Source organism: Trichosurus vulpecula, chromosome 6, assembly GCF_011100635.1.
Source record: "Trichosurus vulpecula isolate mTriVul1 chromosome 6, mTriVul1.pri, whole genome shotgun sequence".
NCBI lineage: Eukaryota > Metazoa > Chordata > Mammalia > Diprotodontia > Phalangeridae > Trichosurus > Trichosurus vulpecula.
In genome coordinates this window covers 212,341,018-212,357,500 of record NC_050578.1, presented here as the reverse complement: position 1 = coordinate 212,357,500, position 16,483 = coordinate 212,341,018, and the positions used below count along the sequence as shown (strand labels likewise).

The 16,483-nt window shown below is 45.1% G+C and overlaps 1 protein-coding gene across 1 annotated transcript in view; it reads right to left on the bottom strand.

Annotated features, from left to right (window-relative positions):
- Positions 1-1,515: 1,515 nt before the first annotated feature.
- LOC118854897 (cyclin-dependent kinase 11B-like) overlaps positions 1,516-16,483 on the bottom strand; it is a 106,942-nt gene continuing 91,974 nt past the window's right edge. Inside the window, 4 exon segments of the mRNA XM_036765085.1 lie at positions 1,516-1,650; positions 3,907-3,959; positions 6,310-6,432; positions 10,045-10,178. Of these exon segments, the coding sequence (XP_036620980.1) occupies positions 1,516-1,650; positions 3,907-3,959; positions 6,310-6,432; positions 10,045-10,178 (445 nt within the window).

Genomic DNA, 16,483 nt, shown 5'->3' with positions numbered 1-16,483 from the left:
TTGGCAGCCTAAGGAAAAGTCCTTATAGGCCCATCCTAGGTATAGCTCTGATGAGTTTCGAAGACCTTTTAGAAGTTCAGCATCAAAGGGGAAGAGATAAACAGAAGAACATCTTGCAGGTCTGAGTCTAGGATCACAGAATTGGAAGCTGGAAAGCACCTTAGAAATCATCTAGTTTGCCCCCACCCCTATTTTACAAATGAGGAAACTAGGTCTCAAAGAGAACTAAGGTCATAAGGTTCAGCATGCATATAAGTGGCAATGAGCAGAGTTGAGATTCAAATATAGGACCCTTGATTTTTGTTCCCATGACACATTATCTTTCTGTTTTTTCCTTTGATCTGGGTTTTAGTGTTCTTTTCCCAAGCAGACTAAGAGTTGCCCGAGGTTGGGAACCTGTGTGTCCTTCTAATTCTCCTCCATAGCACAGGCTTGGGTACAAAGAGGCTATAAAAATGACTTCTTGAAATATTTAAATGTTTGATTCCAAATCAGGGGCTGCTTGTTGTTATTCAGTTGTTTTAGCTGTGTTCGCTCTTCACGACCCCATTTGGGGTTTTCTTGGCAAAGATACTAGAGTGATTTGCCATGTCTTTCTCTAGCTCGTTTTACAGCTGAGGGAATTGAGGCAAACAGGGTTAAGTTACTTGTCCAGGGTCACACAGCTAGTAAGCGTCTGCAGCCAGATTTGAACTCAAGAAGAACGATCTTCCTGATGCCAGGCCCAATGTTCTATCCACTGTGCCACCTAGCTGCCCCCAAATCAGGGTTAGGAAATCAGTTTTATGATGGATTCCCCTTCTCTATTAATAACTTTTAATTGGTTTTTCCATGAAACAAGGTTGGTAGAAGACATCAAGAAATTATTTTTATTGATCCTTTAAGAATCAATTAAACCTGATCTTCTATTAACAGGTCACCTTCATCTGGCATTTTAAGCTTTGCAATATTCTTTATTTATCAAGAAACAGCCAGATGGTGCAGTGGATAGCGTGCTGGGCCCAGCATCAGCAGGACCTAAGTTCAAATCTCTCCTTTAGCATTTCCTAAGTATGTGATTCTGGGTGAGCCATTTCACCTTCTTCGTCCAGTTTCCTCACCTGTAAAATTTGGAAATGACTGTTCAAATGTCAGCTCTGAAGGTCACTAGTTGGGTGACTTTGAATAAATAAAGTAATTTCTCAGAGCTCCAGTTTCTCCTTCTGGAGTATAGGAATGATAGAATTTATGTTCATAACTATGGTGTGAATCCTAAAGTACTTTAGAGCCTGGAATGGACCTTGTAGGGATTACCAACCCAATTTTGTACATGAATAACCGAGGTTCAGAGAGTCCGGATCACAGATTTCAAGCTGGAAGAGACCTCAGAAGCCATCTGGCCCAACCTCTTCGTTGAAAGGTGAGTAAACTACAGCCTTTGGCAGCAAAGTGATTTGGCCAAGGTCTCGTGTATCAGAGCAGGTCTGCTCACTCCAAGACCAGGGCCCTTTCTGTTGCCATCCCATAGTCCTCGTCTCACAAAGACCCCAGCCTATTTCCTCCAGTACCCTGGTAGGCTGATGGCTGCTGTTCCCACAAGGCCCAATAAACCTGCCCTCCAGGCTCCCCTCCAAAGGTTATCCCGGGCCTCCTTCGTTCCCGGCACACGTCCTGGGAAAGATTAAGCCGTCAGGGGGCTGAGGCTTTGCCTTGTGAAATCACAGGCAGGATAAAAGTCTCCTGAGAGAACTGCCCACCCCTCCCTGCTCCCTGAGATGGATTTTTTTTCAGACTACAGAGGCTTCAAATAGTCTGATCTGAGGAATATTCCTCCTCCTACTTTTCTTTTCTTCTTTTTTTTTAAATGCCAATTGTTGAGTCAACAGACCTCTGCGGGGCTGTGTTTATCTGCCAAGCCTTCTGGGATTAGGGAATATTAGCTGGGCATTGAGCCTCGAACCCACTCTGTGAGGCTTCTTTGTTACTGGGGCAGGCGGCTGGTGAAAGCCCTCTGTGATGGGCCTCAACCCCAGAGATATTTACCCAAGTCAGTTGTGAGGCTGAGAGCTCAGGCAAGCTGCTGGGACAGTGGGGGCCTGTGGGCCATGGTGCCCAGCCCCAAAGATCCTACTGGGGCCCTTGAAGGTACAATCAGTAAGTCTCCCTCACATGTATATGTATGTTCAAATATGTGTATTATATACACATATAAACATATATGTACATACACATGTACATATGTATACATGTGTGTATGTGCTTGAAATTCAATAGCGATGGTCAGACAACCGGGGTTTGTGTTCCAGTTCTGACATTTACTAGCTCTGGGACCGTGGGCAAGTCACATTCTGAGGATCATTTCCTCCAGTGTAAATGGGGATAATGGTTCTTGCATGACATTTTTTCCCCATAGTATTGTTGTGGGGGAAATTATTTATAATCCTCAAAATAACATAGGAACAAAAGCTGCTATTGTCAATTATGATAATAATGAACATGATAAGAACGTTAGTTATTGTTATATAAGAAAACTAGAATCTCAGAGCTGGAAGGGCCCTCAGGAGATGATTGGGCACAGCCTCCTTTTTAGCTCCTTAAGGGGTGGGATGATAGCTATGTCTCAGAGTGGTCTATTGCATTGCAGATCACCCTTGTCTTTAGGAAGTTTTCCTTTAACATGGAATCAAAACCTGGGTTCTGTTTCTATCTCTGAAATAGCCTGGCTAGGTGGCCATGGACTAGCCATTTCACTGGTTAGTGTACCCTTTCGTAGAATTTCCTAGAACGAGGGAGAGGTACAGAACGGAGATGTCTGTTTTCAGACAGATGCGGCCAACGTGTCATTTTCTCTTGCTTGACTCTATGGAGTGTTTTCAGCTTAGAATAACTTAATATGGCACTAAGATTTTTGGGGGACACTGTACTTATCAGTCCAAAGAGAGGGTTTCTAAGTGGGGGAAGAAGGGAGGAAGGAAAAGGAGAGGAAAGGAGAAGAAAGGAGAGGAGAGGAGAGGAGAGAGGAAGGGAGGGAGGAAGGGAGAGAGGAAACAAAGAAACATCAATAAAACTAAAAAATATGCAGAAAAAAACAGAAGTAAGTTCTGAAGGGGAGGCCAACAGGGTGATTTCATTACCACTTTTAAAATTTTAATGTGCAATTACTAAAACAAAAAAACTGGAGTAACAGAAATTTATAGAAACCATTTCATAAACAATTCTCTTTTTAAAATTGTTCTTTGTATTTTAGAATGTTTGTGTTTTTGATTGTTTTTGTAATTTAAAAAAATTTACTTTAAAGCCCTCCTCCTCATTATTCCTAGCCTTGTCCTCTGGGGCCAAGCAGAACAAATCCAACCCCTTCCATAGGTCAGCTCTTCACATACTTGAAGACAGCCATCACTTTCCCCCTTCAGTCTTCTTGTTCTCCCTTAAGAGGTGCACACCTCCCTGAGCGAACCCTCCACACTCTGAGGCTGGATTTACTCATCAGAATGTTCCCAAGATGACAAGGAACTGAAAAGAGATTTGGATTGAGGGAGAAGGGATGGAGGACAGAGCTCTGAAGATGTGGGAGAGAGGCTAAGGAGTTTGGGTGAGGAGGGAAAGGATGGATCCTTGGATAGCCTAGAACATGGCCTGGGGAGGAGAGGGTATTCCCTCCCTAGTGGAAGTTATCTAGGACAGTCAGAGTCAAGGGGGATCTGGGGATCCCAAAGGAGATCCAAGACCCCAAAGGAAAATGGAAGGATACCTAGCCGGGGGATCAGCCCATATCCCCTTTGAGGAGTGGGAATCACAGCGTCAGAGATCTAGAACTGGAAGGGACCCTAGAGGTCACAGAATCCAGCTCCTTCATTTTCCAACCCAGGTCCCCAGCCTAGACAGCCAATGGAGAACACCGGCTATTGCCAGAAGATCTCAGCTCACCTGAGGCATGAACTTCTCAACAATCTGAACTGTCCCAAAGTGGGATGGGCTGCCTCCAGAGCAATAGGGAGCTTACCATCACTGGAGGGCTTCGAGCTGAAGCTGACAGACTGTCAGGGATGTTATAAAAGAGATTCCTGAACTGGGAGGGCAGTGCAAGACAAGAAGCCCAATGAAAACTATTTTTAAAAATATTTTCTTTTTTATTATGAATTTAACTCTCATCAGCAAACCCAAATATTTCAATATGGAAAAAGAAAAAAGAATATTTTATAAGAAACAGACCTGCCCTTCTATCCCAGCAAGTGACTGTCATTTGAGGCTCCCACCAGCTCTGTGACATTGACACAATTTACAATCCCCATGTTACAGATGGAGAAACTGTGGCACAAAAGACAAAACTTGGGCTGGGACTTGAACCCGAATGTCCTCACTGATCATTGAGGGCCCTTTCTACTTCACCAAGATGTGGAAAATGAAAGAGTTGCACCAGATGCCCTCTTCATTCTAGTGCCTCCTCTCTCTTAACTATTTCCTATTTATTCTGCAAATCTTAATAAATCTGTACAAACAACAAACAGCCTGTTTGTACATATTTTGTTTTGCTTTTTTTCTCCCCCATTAGACTGTAAACTCCTTGAGGGCGAGCACTGTCTTTTGCCTCTTTATATTCCTAGCACTTAGCACAGTGCCTGGCACATAATAGGCACTTCATAAATGTTTACCGTAACTCTAATGTCTTTTTGAACTCCAGGTCTATCTCATTGTAGCAAAGGAGAAGAAAAGAGGAAATATGCGGTATCCCTCTACGTCTTCTCTGTCCTTTCTCGAGACTTCTGCCCTCCTGCCCTAAGAATCAGAGCCTTCTCTGGAGAGGAAATTGAAAGTTCATCAGACTTGGGGCAGGAGACCCGACAATCTTACCCTATGACCATGGGTAAATCATTTAATCTCCTTGGGGCTGTTTCCTTCTTGATACAATGGGCACTGGGAGCCACACAGCTCACAAAAGGCAATCTCCATTCTTGGTTCTAAAGATCCTTCCAATAGTGACATTCTATGTACTATGGTACCTCACAGCTCTGAGACCCCAGAATCATAGATTCTCAGAATTAGAAGAGACTGCTAAGCTTCTAGCACCTAGCCTAGTCCTTCAAACATAATAGGAGCTTCAGAAATATTGATTTGGTGGTTAATACAACTCAACAAGAACCCTTGAGAAATGGTCATAGATGTTTCATGGTCTGCGGTCTCTCCTATCCAACATTTTTCCTCCACGGAGGGCAGGCTCAGAGCCCCTGACATTAAAGCTGTTTTCCACAAACATTTGATAGGCAGATACATCTCAGTATTTCAGTATACTTAAGGTGAAATAAAGATAGGGAAAGGACCTTAATTTCACTAGTATAAGGAATTCCCAGGTAAGGAGGATCACTATGAATGCTGGTGAGTACCTTACTGTCTTAAAGTTGTCTAGAGCTTTAAGAGGTTAAGTGACTTTCCCAGGCTCACACAGTCATTATGTATCTGAGGGGTCATCTGAACCTAGGTCTTCCTGACTTTGATACTGACACTCCACCATGCTTAGCTGCCTCTTTTGGCAAAATGGCGACTATAAACCACTCTCATCTCACAAGAGATATTCTGTGTTCTAAAGTCACTGCCAGCACAAAACTTCTGTGTTCTGAGGTCCTTTGTGGCTCTGATGTTCTAGAATTACAGATTCTCAGTGTCAGAAAGGACCTTAGAAGCAGAGATCCTCAAGGAGTTAGCCCATCTAGGGTAATCCAGAAAGATCATTGTAGTCTGTGTTCTAAGAACTCTTCTAGCTCTGACCTCCTATGTTCCACATTCTTTTTTTTCATATGTTGGCATTTATTATTTAAGTTCAAGAACAGGTTGTGAAAGGGGTGGGTGTGGGAGGGCCTAGAGGAGAGGGAGGGAAGAGACAGGGAGACTAGAGTCTCTCCTCTGTGTCTGCTCTAGATGGGGTTGATCCTGATTTCTGAGCCTTGGTCCAGGGCACACAACGAAGCACGCAATTAAGATGAGGTTGGGGGGTACAGGTTTAGGAAAACACGGCGGGGGTGGGGGTGGCCAGAGTTACACATCCAACCAGAGGTGGGGGCTGGGATTCTGCTTGGATCAGCAGCACGGCTTCTTTTTAGGAATTGAAGCATAGTGATAAGTTCCATCCCACTTATTTCAGCTCTTATAAAACATTCTTGTAGTTAAAAGTCTGTGCTAAAGAATTCTTTCATCGCCTCTCTAACTTCTTGTACTTTGCTTATTTCTGGTTTAAGTCCTTTAGGTTTCTACTTATGTTTACTGCAATATCTTTCATTTCTAGATACTTCAAGCTAGTCAGTTTGTTCATATTTTCCAGAAGTTTATAGTCTTCACTGGTAGCTGTGAGCTCGCCCGTCAGGTACATGGCCATTTTGGAGAACATGTCCTGGCACAGCCCCGTGATGTCCGCCTCGGCGGGCTCTGTGGCCTCCTCCGCCGTCTCCACCACGGCATCGTCTAGGCCGGGGAAGGGAGGTAGGAGAAAGGATGGAGGGAAGGACGGGATGGCGAAGAAAGGGGAAAGGAAGGGGGGAAGGGGGGGAAGGGAGGGGAAGGGAGGGGGAGGGAGGGGAAGGGAGAGGAGCAAGAGTGGAAGAAAGGGAGAAAATGGGAGTATGTTCCACATTCTAAAGTCCCTTTCAGCCCTGACTTTTTATGTTTTAAAGTCTCTTGTTGCTCTGACATTCCATGTTTTTAGGTCTGTTCCAGAACTGACACACTATGTTCTAGGGTTCTCTCCAGTTTTGACATTCAATGTTCTATTTCTAAGGTTCCCTCCAGCTCTGACCTGTTATGTCCTACATTCTAAAAGTTCCTTCCACCTCTGACTTTCTATGTTTTTAGGTCTCTTGATAGTCTGATATTTCATGTTCTAAAGTCCCTTCCAGAACCGATATCCTATGTTCTAGGGTTCCATCCAGTTTTGACATTCAGTGTTCTACATACAGTCTAAGATTCCCCCAACCCTGACTCTCCATGCTCTATTGCCCTTCTCATATTGAACATCCTATGTTCCGCACTCTAAATTCTCTCCCAGCTTTGATGTTCTCTGTTCTATGGCTCTAGAAGCCCCAGCTTTCAGGCAGGGTAGAGCTGAGCCCTGCCCTTCCTGTAAGGGCAGCTTATCCGAGTGGGGCAGTCGCAGGGCCAAGGAAAATAAAGTTGTTTTGCATGAACGCGGATTATGCCCTTTGATGTGCCGGGCTTTCACTGTATCTTGCTACCTGGTGACAAGCAGTTGCATAGGCCAGACCAGGATGGAACACAGAGTGCCCTGCCTGGACTTATTCTGGGATGTTTACTGGGGGTGGGGGCAATCAAGGCAGTCAGTGAGGCTGGAAAAGCAAAGCAGTTAATTGAATCCATCAACAGCACAGAGGAAAATGTCTCAGCAGGAACACGCCCGGGATGCGGGCAGGCTTGGGGGGTGGGCAAAAAAGGCATTTTTTTTTCAGAGTTGAGAAAATAAAAACAAGAGTGAGATTGTCTGCTGCACAAAATGGTTTGATTTCATATGCTCTGGGGCTGAGATGAACCTAAGGGATCACCTTGTTCACCTCCTTCATTCTTTGAAAAGGAGGAATCTATAACCCAGAAAGGGGAAGAGACCAGCGCTCCTGACTTTCCACCATGAAATCGCAGGACTAGAGAATCTTAGAAGCCCACCTATGGCTCCTATTTTGTCAGGCCCATAAGAATCAAGGAGGCATGATTCCTCCCGACATAGTAGGTAGTTTATTATTATTATGCCCATTTTACAGATGGGGAAACTGAGGTCCAGAGAACTGATGTGACTTGCCCAAGCTAACAAGGCTAGTCATCTTCCAAGCTGAGATTCACACTAAGGTCTCCTGATTCCAAGGTCAGTCTTCTTTCCAGTGGGGATCAATGCCTTTCTGCCATAGAATCTTGGAATCCCCAAATTTTAAAATAATAAACCACCAATATATGTTGAGTGTCTACTAAGTGCCAGGTCCTGTGCTTGGTGCTGGAAACACAAAGGTGTCTAAGATATGGTCCCTGACAGTCCCTAATGGCTGGTTCTGAAGCAACATAGAGCTTAGCCAGTGCATAGAAGGAGTACAAAGTGGTCTCTGAGGTCAGAGGAAGGAAAGAGCCTTCAGAGTCCTGGAAATCCCAGAGCTGGAAGAGAGAGAGGCAGAGAGAGGGAGAGAGAGACAGAGAGACAGAGTGCTTGGATATCTCCAGTGATGGAGAGCTCACTAATTGTTAATAAGTCCTTCTTTGTAATGGCATCTCTGTTACTTTGACCTCCCTCACCCCCAGCTATTCTATGTTTTACTCTCTGGGGCCAAGAAGTAGTCTCATTTCTCTTCCCCAGAAAAATCCTTGAAATGCTTCAAGCCAGTTGTCTTGCCCTCTCGGAGGCTTCTTTTCTCCAAAGTAAATACCCCTCATTTCTTCCACCAGTTCTCTCATTCTGGTCCCTTCCTCATCCTGGTCACTCTCCCTTGGATCTATCCCAGGTTGTCCATGTCTCAGTTAAAGGGTGTCTCAATCTCCAGTCAAGATAATTGACTTCTCCAGCAGCAAAAGATGCAAAAACTTAGAATGACAAAAAGTTAAACTCTCATTGTCCTAAATCCTGTGGGTTCCTGTGACTACTGACCCTCTCGGGTGCTTTCTGTTGAGGGAAACAAAGGCTGTCCTATACCCTATAACCATATTGTATGTTAAGTGCTTGGGTAGGATTTGAGGACTCCCCTGTGTGGGGAAGCTCCAAGCACTAGGTATACCTAAATTTTATTTTAGAGGCTTTCCTGGATTAGTCCCCAAAAAAGTGGAAAAAAGAGCCAAACAAAAAGAAATTGACCTCTTATGGTCAAGTTATCAGGACGTGGGCTCCACTATGTGACTACTATGTGACAAGCACTGTGCTAAGTGCTTTCCAAGTATTATGTCATGTGATGCTCACAATAACCCTAGCAATAGATACTACTGGCTATCAATGCCATTTTACAGATGAAACTGCAGAGGCTTAGAAAGGTTGTGAAAGGTAGCAAGTATCAGAGACAGGATTTGAACCTGAGCCTTCCTGACTTCAAGCCTAGCCCTCTCTCATATGGGCTTCATAATTTAAGCAATATTTACCCAGGAGAAGCGAGAAGAGCTCAGGGTGGTAGGAGGCAGAATCCAAGCCTGCAGGAACTCGGACTGGAGAGAGCCCAGTGAGGAATCCAAGAACTAACTGAGCTATTCATGAAGGGACAGCTTAGACACAGGGGTGAGGAACTTTTGGCCTTGAGGCCACACATGGCTCTCTAGGTCCTCAAGGGCAGCCCCATTGACAAATGTGCTCTGTGAAGTTTGTGTTCAAAGGGCCACACTTGAGGACCTAGAGGGCCACATGCGGTCTCGAGGCCACAGGTCCCCCACTCATGAGAGGTTTCCTGGGTTTGGGAACTGGAAAGGATCTTAGCATTTTTCAGAGGAGGAAACTGAGGCTCAGAGGCCCATCGTGACTTGGCAGAAATCACACAGCTTTTTAAATTTTGGAGCTAAGATTCTGACTCCAGGTTCGCTGATTCCAAATGGGCATTCTTTGCTATGTGTCCTCCAAAACCTTAAAGAGCAGTAATTACTTGGGACATGGTAATTCAGATGTTCCCTTCTTTAGACAATTTGCCCAGAGTCCCATAGGGAAGTGAGAGAGAGGACCCGAGGTTGGGAAGGAAGAAGAGGGGCGGTGGAGACAAGGTTCTCTTATTTTAAGGCTTTTATTTGAAGGTGCCCAGCACTCCACTTAGCCATGAAGGGCTCGGTGTGTGAGTCTGTTTACCCCTGGCCCCGAAGTGACTGCTTAGACCTAGAAAAAAAGAGAGATTGAAAAACCCCCGATCAGGAAGGCTCCGGCGGCGGCGGCTTCTCAGATATGAAATAACTTTTGAAAAGCCATCCTGGGGAGCTCAGAGTGTAAATGAATCAAAACCAGATGGCTCCTGTTTGCCTGAAAAGACATCTGAGTGGGAAAAGAACTGGGGAGAAATATGTAGCATTTCCCTGAATGCCGAGCATCTGAAAGCTGGCTGGGCAGCGGCGGCGACTGACTGGGGAGGCACCCCAGCCTCAGCTGGGCCCTTCCCAGCTTAGCGCTGCGTGAGAGGAGGATGTAGCGGCAGGAGGCGGCGGGGAGTCCCAAGGATCGATCCTCGGAAACAGAGATCTGGTCACGCCGTCCCCAGCTGCGACCCAAGGAGGGGTGGACAGCCTCAGGCAGAGTCAACCGGGAAGAGTTAGATGCTCTTCTCCTTTCTTTGTAAATTTTTCTCGTACTGCAGCCTTTCAGAAACTGTCAGCAGCTTCCACTGCCTCATGATAAAGTTAGAAGCTCATAGGAAGATAGGATTTGGAGCAAGAACTTGGCCCTGGCATACAGAATGGCTGAGCCGGAAGGAACCTTAAGGAAGGGAACAGGAACAAGCATTTCTTAATTGCCTACTATGGGCTGGGCATTTAAAAAATATTATTTCATTTGACTCTCACAACAGCTCTGAGAGATTGAGGCTCTCGCTCTCCATTTACAGTTGAATAAATTGAGTCAGGGGCAGTTAGATGGCTCAGTGGATAGAACGCTAGGCTGGGAATCAGGAAGACTCATCTTCGTAAGTTCAAAGTCAGCCACAGACATTTAAAACTGGTTAGACCCTGGGTAAGTCACTTCACCCTGCTTGCCTCAGTTTCCTCTTCTGTAAAATGAGCTGGAGAAGGAATAGCAAACCACTCCACTATCTTTACCAAGAAAACCCCAAATGGGGTCATGAAGAGTCAGACACAACTCAACAACAACAAACCAAATCAGGAGGAAGTGAAGTAACTAGCCCAGGGTTACACAGCTGGCAAGTGTTTGAGATCAAATTTGGACTCAGGTCTTCCTGACTCCTAGCCCAGGGCTCTAACCGCTGTGCCACCTAGCTACCTTAGGACAGGGACGGGGTTTTCCAACTTTATCATTTTACAGAGAAGGAAAATGAAGCTCAGAGAATCTACTTGCCCAGTGTCAAACAGATATCAATCAAGTACCTTGGCAGGGATTTGAACCCAAGTCTTTTGAACCCCAAATCCCATTGTCTTTCCACTGTGCTATATGCTATATTCTCCAAATGACTCTGCTGGTCATGCAAGAACCCACTATAAACTGTGCCCTATCTAGACAGAATATCGCATATCCCTCTACACTAGTCAAAGCAACCTTCTCCCTCTCCATCAGACATGATACTCATTTTTCTGTGCCCTTGCCCAGCCTGGATTAACCTCTGCCTCTACTCCACCTCAAAACCCCCTCCATATTTTCAAGTTTAATTGATCCCATCTCTTTTCAGTGTGGGCACTTCAGCCCATAGTGATCTCTGCCCCATCCCCAGACACTCTCGGGCTGTACCACACATTCTAGCACAAATCACATGCTCTGCCAGTGACAGCTAACTATTCTGATAAATTCCTCCTAAGTTGTTAATGGCCAATCATAGGTTGCTGTGGTACCCTTCCCAGGAATACCAGCCTTTGAAAAGCCTATTTCACTGGGAAGCAGTTCTGAAGGTTTGGAAGTTTGTCCTTAGAGTGAGCCAAAATTGACCTTCCTGTGCCGTATCATCCACCCATTCTTCCTAGTTCTCCCCTCATTCTTGGCCAAGTAGAGTAAGCCTCATTCCTCTCTCTCAGGTAGCCCTTGAAATACCTGGAGTCAGTTAAATTGTGCCCTTAAATTTTCTTTTGTACAGGCTAAGCACCCCAAATATCCCAACCCCTCCTAATACAGATGCAGTGGAGAGCATTCTGGACATGGAGTCAGGATAGCCTGAGATCAAATCCAGCCTCAGCTACCTACTAGTTGTGTGTCCCTGGGCAAGTTACTTAACCTCTGCCTGCCTCATTTTCCTCCTCTGTAAAATGGAGTTAATAATACCGTCTACTTCCTACAAGGATTCTTGAGTGAATAAAATGAGATATTATTTGTAAAGTGCTCTTCAAGCCTTAAAATGCTATATTAATGCTAGCTATTATTATCTTAAATAGCTAATCTGTCATGTTCTTAGGTCCCCTCACTGCCCTAGTTGATCTCATCTGGATGCTCTCCACTTCATCAATATCCTTTCTAAAATGTGACTCTAAGCACTACACTTTGTATTCCTTTAGGTGTTGCCTGAAGACACCTTTCTTCTCTTGAGACACCCATTCTTAGTCATCTGTCAGTTTGGAAAACGGAATGGTGGCCTCTGGAAATGCCAGATACAGGATGGGACTGGATCAGTGATGGGCAGAGAAATGTCTGGTTTCCGGATACCTGGTTGGAGAGGGCCAACCTGTATCATGGTGGTGGTGGGGAGATAAGAGGGGAAGGGTGGCTCAGAAAGAACAGGTAGGCACCAAGAAAAGGGGACTGGCATCATTTTGTAGAGCAAAGAGTGCTGGCCTGGAAGTCCAGGGGGCCCCAGCTGTGTCAGAGCTCCTAACCTCCTTCATTTGTAAAATGATTCGTCTTTATGGCCCCCTCCAGAGTGAAAATTCTATGCTCTAAGGCCCCTTTCCAGCTCAAATGCTCTATGTCCTTATTTCTTATGCATTGCCTCTTCCACTCTAAGTGCATAAGCCCAAAGGTGGGAGACTCTTTAGACAAAAATCTTCACAGACCGAGGGCCTGCCCTCCTGAGGCATTTCCCACCGTCCACTCTCCTTCTTCCCCTGATGCCTGCCCCAACTCTCTTCTCTGCCCTCTTCTTATAGTGGATTTCTTTTTTCCAGCTATTGGAGGTGGTTGGTAGTAGAGAAGAGAAAACTGGAACCATGATCATCAGAAGACCAGTTTGGACTGGGCTTGGGATGTGCCCCAGCCCCTCTTGCTACCTGGGGCCCACACTATGCTTAGACCTTTCTCTTCCCAGTGACGTCTGACTCAGGGGTTTTGTTTGTTTGTGATTTGCTCAGAGTATGCCCTTTCTGCTCCAACATTCTGCGAGGCCAGACTCTGAAGGGTTAATCTATGTCTAGTTTCTTCAACCAGAATGTGAGTTTTCCAGGACAGAGATTATGTCTCATTCCTTCTCTTTTGCCCATGCATCCTGGCAAAGCACTGGGCACATAGTAAATGTTCAGTAAACAGAGAAAGGAAGGAAGGACAAGAGGGAGGAAGGAAAAGAGGGGGGAGGGAAGAAGAGAGGGAGAAAGGGAGGAAGGGAGAGAGGAAGGAAGAAAGGGAGAGAAGGAGGGAGGGAGAAAAGAAGAAAGGAAGGAGGAAAGGGAAAGAAAGTTTGTTGAAGGTACTTCCCTGGAAGAAAAGGATTCAAAAGCTGTCTTGAAAGCCACTGCCTACTTCGGGGGCTCACCACTTTAGAGTGACCAACCCCACCCCTGGCTCCAGGACCAGTTCCCCAGAGTTTTAGCTGACAGAGAATGAAGCCAGACCAACGAACAAAGGGAAAATAACAAAGTCCAGCTAATCAGCTCCACCACTTTGCTGTGGGCTTTGCCAGTTCCCGTTCTGCCGGGTCTGTCTCTCCAACCCGCATTGCCCCACACCAGCTCCTGGGATGCTCCAGTCAGTGTCCCTACCGCTGTCTTCCCCCTGCCCAATGAATATGGCTGAACAGGGAGATGGCTGGGGATACCACAGCATGGGAAGTATAAAGCAGGGCATCCAGGAGCCCCAACCTCCACCACCCCCACTCAATGGCCAGACATGATCTCAATCCCCCATCCTGTAACCTCCCTACAATGGGTGGCCCAAGGGGAAACCCTGTTCAGACTGCCTAACTGTATGTGGCATCTTCAGATCTTCAGAGAGCCCTGAGACAGCTGAGGATAAACAGTCCAAACAGACTTAACTGAGGAAAGATGGTCCTGAGGGAGTGTGTGCGTGCCTGCTTGTGTGTGAGGGTGGGTGGGTGGGCACAGGATATTTGGAACTCTTTACCTCACTCATCATCTGGATGAAATCAACAGAATTGGGAGGTCGGAGAATGTGAGCTGAGAATCCGGGGGCATCTGCTCCTACCTTCTTCTCTACCTAAATTCCTGTCTGGCTGTTAAAGACCATTTCCAATGCCACCTTCTCCATGAAGTTTCCTGACCTGGTGGTGCACCAGTAAATGTTTAACAATTCCCTGGGGTGGGGAGTGGGATGGGGAATGTAAGCAGGAGCCAGTCTTAAATTTAATCTGTATTTTCTCCACTACTTTCTTAAGCCTAGACAATAAACAAAACAATAAATCAAATCCTGATTTGTAGGGTTTGCCAATTTCCAAGGTGTAAATGCCTGCGCTGAAAATTTAACAATCGGCTCTAATTGGTTTGAGCTGACTCCAACACACCACTCCCTCTGCTGTCCCCTCCCCTCCCCCAGTCATTAATGACTCCTTCCCCCAGACTATATATAACACTTTGTTTGCCTGTTATCCAGGTACCTACTCCACCCCCAAGACCATAAGAGCCAGGAGGGTGGGGAGCCCAGCTTCTTTGAGCTTTGGATCACAAATAGGATGAGGAAGCTGAGTCTCAGAGAATTTAAGTGATTTATCCAAAGTCACACGGGTAGCAAGTGGTAGAAGTTGGTATTGAACCCAGGACCTCTGGCTCCCAAATCAGTCTTTTCTTACTGGGTCCTGCCTCCTCAACACATGTCCCTCTAGTCTTCCATTATGATCTGCAGATGCTCTCAGTCATTATCAAGGGACCAGAGGGGTGGGTACCCCTGCCTCTGATGAGACGGATGGCATTGCTTCCATTTGCATTTGGCCCCTCAAGAAATCCCCATTACTGCTTACCTTCTAGATTCCAGCACAAGCCAGGCCCTCTTAAGGACTGTGATGGTGAAAAAGAAAAGAGAGACAGGGTTGCCTAGTGGATAAAGTGCTGGTCCTGGAGTCAGGAAAACCCAAGTTGAAATTCTGCCTCCAGCAGTTAGCAGCAGTGGGATCCTTGGGCACACCCACTTACCCTCTCTGTATCTTGCTTTCCTCATCTGTAAATTGGGAATAATAAGGCACCTCCCTGAGAATGCACATAAATGGAAGTGTCTTTGCTATGAAAACCCCAAATGGGCTTATAAGGAATCAGACATGATTGAAATGACTGAATGTAAATGTCGGTTATTGCAGAACCAAGTGAACACTGTATACAGTAACAGCAGTATTGTTTTAAGAACAACTTGGAGCAACCAAGTCATTCAGACTATTATAAAAACCCAAATTAACCTCAAAGATCCCATGAAGGAAGACGCTGTTTGAATCCAGAAAGGAATATTGCTGTGGTGTAGAAATGATGAGTTGGTTGTTTTAGAAACACATGGAAGGACTTGGACTTATGAAGGAAGATGCTATCTACCTTCAGAGAAGCAGATGATAGGAGGAAATAAGCATAGTATAGCCTTACATATATGTGGATATATGTCTATGCTTATATACATAACATATGCATATACATATATACATATACTCACTTAATTGTAGCCTTCTTTAGGATGGGGTGGGGAGAAAAAGTAAAAAGTGCACAGCATAAAACAAAAGAAAATGAAGAAGGAAGTAAAGAAAAGCTGGGTCACTTTGAAAACAATATGTAGTTTTTATTATATAGGTTTTCTTGAAATGGAAATTTATTGTTTTATATTGAATCCTCTCCTGTGGCCTGCTGTGCACATGATGATGTTTTTTTTTTCTTTTCTCATTTTATATCTAAGTGTAAAATAAAAAGATTTACCAAAAAATGTCAGCCATTATTAAAATACTACCCAGTATTCATGATTTCTTTACCACAAAACTTTCCTAACTCCTATCACTATCCACCTTCTGTTTCTTTTTCTGAGCAACTAAGGGCTCTGATTGGCTAGATCTCCCTCTAGCTTATGGCAAGTAAGCTTTCCTTTGCAGTCCCCTTAAGCCATGTGATTAAGAGCCCCTGAGTGCCCAGTCCTCATTCAAATTCTTCCTTCCTCCTCCATATCTTGTTTTTGTGTTCTCAGTGCTTAGCACCATGCCTGTCACATAGTGATTGCTTAATTAATGATTTTTCATTCATTCATTCATTTCGTCCTCTGGAGGGTGTGCCTCCATGCCTGTCACATAGTGATTGCTTAATTAATGATTTTTCATTCATTCATTCATTCATTCATTTCGTCCTCTGGAGGGTGTGCCCCCTCCACCCCCTCTGTCTTCATCCTCCTGAAAATCCTTTTCTATTGTCTCTAGGACGAAATACAAATTTCCCTTGTCTGGCATTTAAGGCTCCAATTTACTTTTCCAGTCTGATTAGACAATATCTCCCCTTTGTGTAGTCTATGTTCAAGCCAAACTCAAGCACCAGCTATTCCCTGGGTTCAATATTCCATCTTCCACATTTTTACAAACTACCTAGAAAGCATTTCTCGAATCTGCTCTCCTCCTCCTCACCATTCAAGATCCATCTTCTCCAAGGCTCAGCTCAGGTGTCTCCTTGGGGAAGTCTGGCCAGATCTCCGCAGTCAGAGTGATCTCTTCTCAAATTACTGTGTGTTTACTTC